Source organism: Terrapene carolina, unplaced genomic scaffold, assembly GCF_002925995.2.
Source record: "Terrapene carolina triunguis isolate 2854851 unplaced genomic scaffold, T_m_triunguis-2.0 Scaffold66, whole genome shotgun sequence".
In the NCBI taxonomy this organism is placed as follows: domain Eukaryota; kingdom Metazoa; phylum Chordata; order Testudines; family Emydidae; genus Terrapene; species Terrapene triunguis.
Window position 1 is genome coordinate 9,036,562 of NW_020664417.1, and position 10,959 is coordinate 9,047,520.

At 46.7% G+C, this 10,959-nt stretch overlaps 1 protein-coding gene across 2 annotated transcripts in view; it reads right to left on the reverse strand.

The window, feature by feature from the left end:
- Positions 1-10,959, reverse strand: part of SCLT1 (sodium channel and clathrin linker 1) — a 107,678-nt gene that overhangs the window by 60,087 nt on the left and 36,632 nt on the right. For both annotated transcript variants that reach the window (XM_026647823.2, XM_026647822.1), the window contains exon 11: positions 6,188-6,259. In XM_026647823.2, coding sequence (XP_026503608.1) covers positions 6,188-6,259 — 72 coding nt within the window. The remainder of the gene's footprint in view (positions 1-6,187; positions 6,260-10,959) is intronic.

A 10,959-nucleotide genomic window follows, 5' to 3' on the forward strand; every position in this document is an offset into this window, starting at 1 on the left:
GTGATGGAGCCTGGGCTGTGACCCTGTAAGGACAGAACGTTGGGCACTTCCTGTTGCGTTGGGTGGCAAACAGGTCGACCTGGGGAAACCCCCACCTTTGGAAAATGAGATGTATGACATCTGGTCGGATGGACCACTTGTGTGTGCGGAAGGACCTGCTGAGGTGATCTGCCAGCGTGTTCTGAACTCCTGGTAGAAAGGATGCTTCCAGGTGAATGGAGTGGGCTGTGCAAAACTCCCACAGCTGAAGGGCCTCCCGGTATAGGGGAAAAGAACTGGCTCCCCCTTGCTTGTTAATGTAAAACATGGTGTTGGTGTTGTCCATTAGAACCGCTACGCACTGGCATTACAGTTGGGCCTGGAAGGCCTGGCAAGCGAGGCACACCGCCCTCAGCATCTTGACATTGATATGTAGGGAGAGCTCGTCCTGCAACCACAGGCCCTGTGTCTGGAGGTTCCCCAGATGCACCCCCCATCCCAGAGCCAACGCGTCCGTAACCAGGGACAAGGAAGGTTGAGGGTTGTGGAAGGGGACGCTCCGCACACCACTTCAGAGTCGAGCCACCAGTGGAGGGATGTGAGGACCTGCCCTGGCACTGTGACCACTGAATTCAAGCTGTCACGCCCTGGGTGATAGGCCAAGGCGAGCCATGCTTGCAACGGCCTGAGCCGTAGCCTGGCGTGCCGGATCACGTAAGTGCAAGAAGCCATGTGACCGAGGAGACTCAGGCACCCCCTTGCTGTTGAGGTTGGGAATTGCTGGAGGCTTTGAATTATGTCCTTGATGGCTCGGAATCGGGACTCCGGTAGAAGTGCCTGTGCCTGGACTGAGTCTAACACTGCCCCAGTGAATTCTGTTCTCTGGGTCGGTTCCAGGGTCGACTTCCCCAAGTTGAGGAGGAGACCCAGCCGCTCGAACATGCACCTGACCAAATGGATTTGGGACCACCGCTGTGCCCTGGTGAAGCCCCTGAGCAGCCAGTCATTGAGGTAGGGTTAATACCTGTACCTGCTGGCGATGGAGGAAAGCAGCCACGACCGACATGCACTTGGTGAAAACTTGGGGGAGGGGGGGGGCTGTTGAGAGGCCGAATAGTAGGGCAATAGTTCCTAGGGAGACCATGAGGAACTTCAACTTTACCATGAATTTGTTGAGCCCACGCAGATCTAAGATGGGTCTGAGACCCCCTTTGGCCTTCGGGATTAGGAAGTATCGGGAGTAGAATCCCTTGCACCTTAGTTCCTGAGGAACCTACTCCACCTCTCCCATGGTGAGGAGCACCTGCACCTCCTGGATAAGGAGTTGCTCGTGAGAGGGGTCCCTGAAGAGGGACGGGGAAAGGGGGTGGGGAGGAGGGGAGGAACAGAACTGGAGAGAGTATCCCACTTCCGCCGTGCTGAGGTCCTAGCGATCCGCGGTTATTTGGGACCAGGCACGGCAGAAGTGGGACAAATGATTCAAAAAGGGCAGGGAAGGATCTGGGAATGAGTCTGGTGCACCGTCCTCGGGCATCCCTTCAAAAGGCCTGCTTGGAACCCAACAATGGTTTGGTCAGGCCCTGGCCTTGTCCGGAAGAGGGGCTGGAAGGCTTCCTTCTGCCGTTCCTTCCCCTTCTTCTGTAAAAGTCCTGCCTTGGCCGAGGAGGGTAGGAGCTCCGCTGAGGCTGTTGGGGCTTGAAATGCTTCCGTTGGGTTGCCGGGGCATGCATCCCCAAGGATTTCATAGTAGGCCTCGAGTCTTTTAGGTTATGCAACCGAGTCAGTCTGCTCCACGAACAGGCCCACATCATCAAAAGGCAGGTCCTGCATTGTCTGCTGAACCTTGGGCTGTATGTCTGAGGCTTGCAACCATGAGATGCGCCTCATGGCAATACCCGAGGACACGGTGCGTGCTGCCAAGTCTGCAGCACTCAGTGAGGCCTGTAAAGAGGTCTGTGCCACGGCCTGGCCCTCCTCTACTATGGCTCCAAACTCCTCCCTAGACTCAAGTGGCACGAGCTCTTTGAACTTGAGCATCGAGTTCCAGGAGTTGAAGTTATATTGGCTCAGAATTGCCTGCTGGTTGGCAATTCTGGGCTGGAGCCCCCCCTCCGTAGAGTACACTTTACACCCAAACAAGTCCAGGCGCTTGGCTTCCTTGGACTTGGGTGCTGGGGCTTGCTGCCCCTGCTCTATCTCTCTCTCTCATTTACTGCCACAACCACCAATTAACAGGGCTGCGGGTGCATAAAAGGTAGTCCTACCCCTTTGAGGGCACAAAGTACTTCCTCTCAACACCTTTGGCTGTGGGAAGGATGGAGGCCAGAGTCTGCCAGATGGTCTTGACATTGTCCTGTATAGATTTGATGAGGGGCAGAGCCATCCTCGAAGGAACTTCTGGGGCCAAAATGTCAACCACTTGGTCCTCTGACTCCACCACCTCCTCGGCCTGAAGACCCATGTTGCGTGCCACCCTGCGCAGAAGGTCCTGGTGGGTGCAACTGTCTATAGGAGGTGGTCGAGAGATGAAAGTGCCTGCGACGGCCTTGTCTGGGGAGAAGGATGAAGAGGCTAATGGGGGAACAGGGTCCTCCTGCCCCTCCTGCTCATCAGGAGCCTGATGATCTGCTCCACCAGGCTCAGGAACCGAAGTTGGAGTTGGTTCGGGGGGGGGGGGGGGGGGGGGGGGGGGGAGGGGGGCGGCAGCACGGCACCTCCTCAGCACCCCTAGGGCTGGGGCAACTAGCTGAGGTCTCCGGCACCCTCGGTTCAGAAGTGGCCGATCAGGAGCCTTTAGACTGGGCACCCTGGGCCTGGTGGTACGCCCACAGGGTCCAGAATGGCCACTGAGCTGCTCCCTGCCACTGCACAGGCCACAGCCCTCCCCCCACCTCAGAGTGTTCATGACCTGACCAGTGCCGGCCCCACTCCGAATACCTAGATCCCAAGTCCAAGGACCGGGACCGTGACGGCCAGGGCGGTGCCCAGTGGAGCTGAGCTGGTGAGTGGTGCCGCAAGGCTAGGGAGCGGTGCCGCGAGGCTGGGGCTATGCGGGGTCGTCGGGAGGAGTCGGGATTGGTGCTGGGTGCGGGACCTGCTGCGTGAAGGGGACCGACCTGAGGATCGGCATCGCGATCAGGGGCGCTGGTGCAATTTGGAGCGGTGCTGGGACTCCATCAGCAGTGCTGACGGCTGGATCATCGCTGGTTTGCCTCGAGACGGTGCCATATGATGTGGTACCGGAGGCTTGGCTCAAATCGTAGGCGACCTCGGCGCTGTCATGGCGATGAGGTCCCTTGTGGCTGCAAAGGTGTCTGGGGCGGATGGCAGCTCCACCTCCTCAATGATGTGTGCCAGGAAGTCCAAAGGCACTGTCCAAAGGCATTGTCTCCCTTGCAGGGACAAAGTCAATGGTGCGGTCTCTGCAGGCTTCAGCGCTGGGCGCTCCTCATAAGGACGCGCCCCATTGGTTGGCTCCAGACGAGCGGGCCTCTGGGATGGAGAGCGACTCCTCCCTTGCTTCTGGTGCTGCTTCTCCGTCGCCGAGTGGGAGTGGTGCTGGGTTGATCCCGTCGGTTTCGGTGCTGGGGAGCGTGGATCTCTGCTACAGTCCGTCTGTGGTGCCGCTTCCACCACTGCCACCGGGGTGCTACGCACTGAAGAACTCAGTGCCGGGTCCTGCCGCACTGATGGAGGCTGAGGTCTAAGTGCCGCCTCCATAAGGAGCTGCTTAAGGCAAAAGTCTCGCTCCTTTTTGGTTCTGGGGTGAAACCCTTTGCAAATCCTGCACCTATTGGCTTGGTGAGTCTCCCCCAGACACTTCAGACAAGTGCAGTGGGGGTCGCCCGTTGGCATGGGCTTGGAGCAGGACTTCCAGGGCTTGAACTGCTGGGACTTGGGCATGAAAGCCCTCCCAAGTAAAAGCGGTCGGGATAGAGGGTAAAACCCCCAGCCCAACTGCTACAAACTACTACACCGCTACCTCGATATAACGTGACCTGATATAACACGAATTCGGATATAACGCGGTAACACAGTGCTGCGGGGGGTGGGGGGGGGGCGGGGCTGCGCACTCCGGTGGATCAAAGCAAGTTCAATATAACGCGGTTTCACCTATAACGCGGTAAGATTTTTTGGCTCCCGAGGACAGCGTTATATCGAGGTAGAGGTGTACTAAAATAAAAACTAAATTAAAAAGGTATAAGAAACAGAGAGAAAAATAAAGAGCTAGGGAAACATGGAGAACTTGCTGAGCAAGACGCCACAGTTCCAACAACCATCGCTGGTGGTAAGAAGAAACTGAGGAGGCGCCAGGTTGGCAGGGTCATATATTGAGCGCCATGAAGGCGCCACTCCAGGGGGCTCCACAGCCAACCTGACGGGTGCTGCTAGGGGAAAATCTTTCCGATGACTGTGCACGCAGCGCGCACACACCTAATTGGAATCGATATGAGCAATCACTCGAAGAACTATAGTTGACCCATAATTTTAATTCATTCCTTTTGTTCAAAAGTTTTAATTTTGAACAGAGAATTGACTAAAACAGAGAATCTACATTCACAAAATTGCTGACAATTGATATTGTCTAAATTCCATCAGCCCTACTGAAAGTCTAAAACAGATTTTTTCTTATATGTTTAAGTTTACATATCCATTACAGTGTACACCTTTTATAAGAATCACATCTATCTATTTAGATTTTCAGAAAGCCTTTGACAAGGTCCCTCACCAATGGCTCTTAAGCAAAATAAGCAGTCATGGGATAAGAGGGAAGGTTCTCTCACGGATTGGTAACTGGTTAAAAGATAGGAAACAAAGGGTAGGAATAAATGGTCAGTTTTCAGAATGGAGAGGGGTAAATAGTGGTGTCCCCCAGGGATCTGTACTGGATCCAGTCCTATTTAACATATTCATAAACAATCTGGAAAAAGGGGTAAACAGTGAGGTGGCAAAATTTGCAAATGATACAAAACTTCTCAAGATAATTAAGTCCCAGGCAGACTGCGAAGAGCTACAAAAGGATCTCTCAAAACTGGGTGATTGGGAAACAAAATGGCAGATGAAATTGAATGTTGATAAATGCAAAGTAATGCACATTGGAAAACATAATCCTAACTATACATATACAATGATAGGGTCAAAATTAGCTGCTACCACTCAAGAAAGAGATCTTGGAGTCATTGTGGATTGTTCTCTGAAATCATTCACTCAATGTGCAGCGGCAGTCAAAAAAGCGAACAGAATGTTGGGAATCATCAAGAAAGGGATACATAATAAGACAGAAAATATCATATTGCCTCTATATAAATCCATGGTACACCCACACCTTGAATACTGCATGCAGATGTGGTTGCCCCATCTCAAAAAAGGTATATCGGAATTGGAAAAGGTTCAGAAAAGGGCAACAAAAATGATTAGGGGTATAGAACGGCTTCCGTATGAGGAGAGATTAATGCAACTGGGACTTTTCAGCTTGGAAAAGAGGCAACTAATGGGGGACATTATAGAGGTCTATAAAATCATGAGTGGTATAGAGAAAGTAAATAAGGAAGTGTTATTTACTCTTCCTCATAATACAAGAACAAGGGGCCACCAAATGAAATTAATAGGTAGCAGGTTTAGAACAAACACAAAAAAGTATTTTTTCATGCAACGCAATGTCAACCTTTGGAACTCCTTGCCAGAGGGAGTTATGAAGGCCAATACTATAACAGGGTTCAAAAGAGACCTAGATAGATTCATGGACGATAGGTCCATCAATGGCTATTAGCCAGGATGGGCAGGAAGGGTGTCCCTAGCCTCTGTTTGCCAGAAGCTGGGATTGGGTGACAGGGCATGGATCACTTGATGATAACCTGTCTGTTCATTCCCTTTGGGGCACCTGCCATTGGCCACTGTCAGTGGACAGGATACTGGGCTTGATGGACCTTTGGTCTGACCCAATATGGTCGTAGTTATGTTCTTCTCTGAAATTATTCGATTCTTAAAAATGGTTGATTCTTATAAGTGGGTATTTTAGTTCATATATGAATGATTTTGTCCCCGTGGTTTTGATCACTATATGCAGCTGATTCTTATATCAGTGATACTTGTAAATAGAGTGCACGGTAATAGATAAATACAAATGGACATGTGTCCATGTAACAAAAAGGTATTCAAAAAAATTTCTGACCAATAAAAGTTATTTTCAACACAGTCCAGAACGTACCATTTGAAGAGCAGAAAGTTCTTCTGTTAATCGAGAAATCTGTATATTGTAATGCTTCCTTGCGTTCTCTACCTGCAATTAAAAAAAGATATTTTACTTAATCTGCACAGACTATTTTTCTATCCTATGATGCATGTTTATGGGACTGGAATTGCTGACAGAAATGGACCATTGCTGTACACCAACATATTAAATATGGCCTTTATCCATGGAACACTGATGCTAACTAATCTGTGCCCTAGTATTTCTGAGGAGATCTTTAATAATGAATTGACTCTAAAAAAGGAAATTGAGAGATTCCTCAAGAACACAGAATTAGAGTTAAAAAAAACTATACTAAGATAACACAAAAGGGCATTTATCATTTATTTAGTGTTCGGCCCTGAAAATTCTTGAGAGGAGAGAGAAGAAACTTTGTCCTCTAGATTTTAGAGGAAAGAGAAAAAAGATTGATATAGTAGTTAAGATTAATGAGAATTATAAGTTATACAGAAGTTATTAATTAGGTACATTTGATGAAGGGGATGAGGTGGACACAGCTGCTATTTGATAATCTTATGAATACTGTGACATTTATGGAGATAGACTGTATAACTACATGAAGGTTAGTGCAATGTTTGTTATATGCCAGGGGTAGGCAACCTATGGCACGCGTGCCAAAGGCGGCATGAGAGCTGATTTTCAGTGGCACTCACACTGCCTGGGTCCTGGCCACCAGTCTGGGGGGGGTTCTGCATTTTAATTTAATTTTAAATGAAGCTTCTTAAACATTTTAAAAACCTTATTTACTTTACATATAACAATAGTTTAGTTATATATTATAGACTTATAGAGACTTTCTAAAAACGTTAAAATCTATTACTGGCACGCGAAACCTTAAATTAGAATGAATAAATGAAGACTCGGCACACCACTTCTGAAAGGTTGCCGACCCCTGTTATATGCCTTCACTGGGGACAGTTGGAAGAACAAGCAGGAAGACAACAGAATGACTCCCCCAGATAAGAACATCCTGGCATATACCTGAAAGACAATGGGAAAAGCTATTAGCTTCCAGGATCCTAGAACCTACCACCTACTCAATTACACAACTGTTTTGCCAGTGCTAGGAACTAACAGATCAAAGGGCTATAAACAGATTAAAAAAAATAATTTGTTCTCTGACAAGGGAGGCGATCAAAAGGAATCAGTAGCTTTTAAAGGACACTCCCTGAAGCAGAAGGAGAGATCATTGGTTTGTGAGTTAAGGGAAGACTGTGATCCTTACCCCAACAGTCTCTCAGTCTCAGTTCCACCCCAAGCGGGAGCATCTACCCGTTATTTTTTTGATTTTCCCCCCTCTCTCCCAGAGTAGGCTTACCCTGTATGGGTAGCTCAAAGCAATGTCAACCTATTAGAGGCCACAATACTGAAGATCCTTGACTATATGCTGCTCCTGAAACATGCGGGACTAGCATTTAACACTCTCTGAAGTTTCACTTGGTGGCAATAATGGTGTGTTGCACTTGAGTACATCCATCCTTGCAGTCCTGCAAATCTGTCTGTGGCTGGTGCGTGGCATGTCCCAGTGCTTCATTTCCTTGCTGCAGCCCCATAAACCCGCATGCAGCCTTAAGTCAGGGAAGGCAATACTAGGATGTAGCAATCCACTACCAAGGCAGGATGCAGCCCCGAGAGCACAGGGAGAGGTGCCAGGAAGCCTCAGGGGCCCCAGCCCGTCCACTCTCTGTGGAAAGCCCCAGCATCTGGGCTGCAGCCCTTCTCCCTGCTGCTGCCCTGCCTGCAGCCTTCCCTCCCAGCCCACAGTGCCAAGACTCTGGCAGGGACTTCCCTAATGCCCCAACCCATTATCTCCTGTGCAAGCAGTGGGTGCCCAGATGCAAGCAAGTTTGTGGGGCTGCAACCAAAGGAAGAAGTGCTAGCCCCCAGTATCAAGGCAGGACGCAGCCTGGGGAGTGCAGGAAGAGGTAACATGCAGCTTTAGCACTTCTTTCCCTGGTTGCAACCCCACACATTTGCTAGTGATTAATGACTTTTTTCAAAAAAGTTGTTAATAAACAGCATGCCTGATGCCAATATCCGAATCCCATTAACATTAAAGTCAATGGGACAAGATCGGCTCCCAAAATGTTACTACACCGCTACCTCGATATAATGCCACCCAATATAACACGAATTTGGATATAACGAGATAAAGCAGTGCTCCAGGGGAGGCGGGGCTGCGCAGTCCGGTGGATCAAAGCAAGTTCAATATAACGCGGTTTCACCTATAACATGGTAAGATTTTTTGGCTCCTGAGGACAGCGTTATATCGAGGTACAGTTGTATTAGTTTCAGGATTATGATGAACTAGCATCCACTATATTATAATTCTTTGAAAAAATGTGAACACAAAAACTGATGGTTTACTTTTAGCTGGTTTTGTGAAAAGGTGGAAACTCCAGCTTTCACATCCATGTTTGTGCACCAAGATGAAAAGTGCTTTTTCCACAATGAGATCCTAGGCTACTGAAGTTTACATAAAGTCATTTTAAGACAAATCCGAAGAGCTCTGTGACTCAAAAGCTTGTCACTTGTGCCAACTGAAGTTGGTCCAATAAAAGATATTACCTCACCCACTTTGTGTCTCTAACACTTCTCAGTGAAAGCCTCATTCTCTTATGCAGAAGAGTATTTGGAAGTAATGCTCTAGCGATGCAAAAACTGAGAAGGCAATTTTAACCACACTTTGTAGCACACCCTGTGCTCTCAAGAGGCAATCAGCAACTCATAGATTCAGGTGCTATATCAGTAAATTAACTACAGCTCTGGGTTGATCTCAGTAAAACAACAGGTGTAATGCAGTGCTAGTGAACAGATTTACTGAAGTGAATGTTTCTTTAAGAATCCATGTAAAGGCCCACTCTACATCTGCACAGACAGCAACATTTTAGGTCCTCAGGGCATTTGTGAGAATCTTTCCTGAGTCATAAGAGTACACTTATTCTTCTTCTGTGCCATCTAGCCACTTGAAGTTCTGCCAATATACTGTACATCCTTGCAGTAGCGAACTATACTGTTAGAATGCTTGCAAGCAGACTGCTGACATTAACAGTGTGCCATCAACTGTTTTTGATGCTGTAAAAAACCACTTGGGAAAACTTTTCTATTTTATTACCTTGCATAACATCTCTGCACTATGAAAGATTTCTTTAGAACAATGTTCATGAATCTGAAATGACATAAGTTTTTATCTTAGAACTACCAGCCCTTTCAGCTCTACAACCTCTGACAAAGTAGTAAAAGTATCTGCCAAAAATGATGTAACTAAGGTTCTGCGTATCATTCAAGTAAACCCCAAAAGCTAGGTCTGCAGTTGTACCTGCCAAGTCATCAGGCAACCATCAAATGCAGCTGGGCTACAGCAGAACCACCTAACTGGCTATAGCAGCAAGGTGGCTTGCTTGTTGGCTGCCTGATGACTGGGCAAGCGCAGCACCAGACCTTCATTCCTGACATTTTTTTCATCTTTACTTGAATTATATGCAGACAATTAATTACCTCATTTTTGGCAGATAGTGTTAATACTTTGTCAGAGGTTGTAGACTTGAAAGGACTAGTAGCTCTAATAAATCTAAGACAGACGTTCATTCCTATTTATTAAATATAAATTCAATTGTCTGGACAATTTTAATCTAGAGATAAACTAAATACTGAAAATAAAAAGATGTTTACTGAACTAAGATGCTGTTTCATGCTTGTCAAATGAATACATTAATTTTTAAGTAAGTATTTTGAACATGATGTCCTCTAAGTTTTAGAAAGTGGAAACTAAATTAAAAGGATGAGTATATTGTCACTTGCTACACTTAAGAACAGGAGCAGCATCTTGAAGTGGATAAGGATACAGGCAGAATGAAGTGCAATTGACAGTTACGTAGTTTCCATGTCTGTCTACACTACAGTAGAACCTCAGAGTTACGAACACCTCAGGAATGGAGGTTGTTCATAGATCTGAAGTGTTTGTAACTCTGAACAAAACGTTATGGTTGTTCTTTAAAAATTTACAACTGAACATTGAGTTAGTACAGCTTTGAAACTTTGCTATGCAGAAGAAAAATACTCTTTTAACCGTCTTAATTTAAATGAAACTTGCACAGAAACAATTTCCTTACTTACCTTGTCAAAAAATGTTTACACTTTCCTTTTTTTTTTTTTTACAGTAGTTTAACAATACTGTACTGCCTTTTTTTCCTCTCTACTGCCTGATTGCAAACTACCAGTTACAAATTAAATGTATGGTTGACCAGTCAGTTCACAATTCTGGTGTAACTCTGAGATTCTACTGTATTTAAAATTTATGACATGCTCCCATGAAGGTGGTGTTTAAATATTTAAGGCTCTTCTATAGAGAAGAGGGGTCCATGTTCGTGGATCCAATTACGTGACCTTGGTCTCACAGAATATTGTTCAGTGGGTATTAGTTCTGATGGAACATTGTGATTCAAATGTGAATATGGGACAGATTTTTCCATTTGGGAAAACACAGACCCCCTCTATTACATGGTATTGGGTCCTGGCACTTCAGGAAGCAATGCACTATTAAATAGATCAGTTACTATTTCACAGAAATGTGTAATTGGTGCAATATGAGTCAAGATAGTTAAATCCCAGGCAGACTGCGAAGAGCTACAAAAGGATCTCTCAAAACTGGGTGACTGGGAAACAAAATGGCAGATGAAATTCAATGTTGATAAATGCAAAGTAATGCACATTGGAAAACATAATCCTAA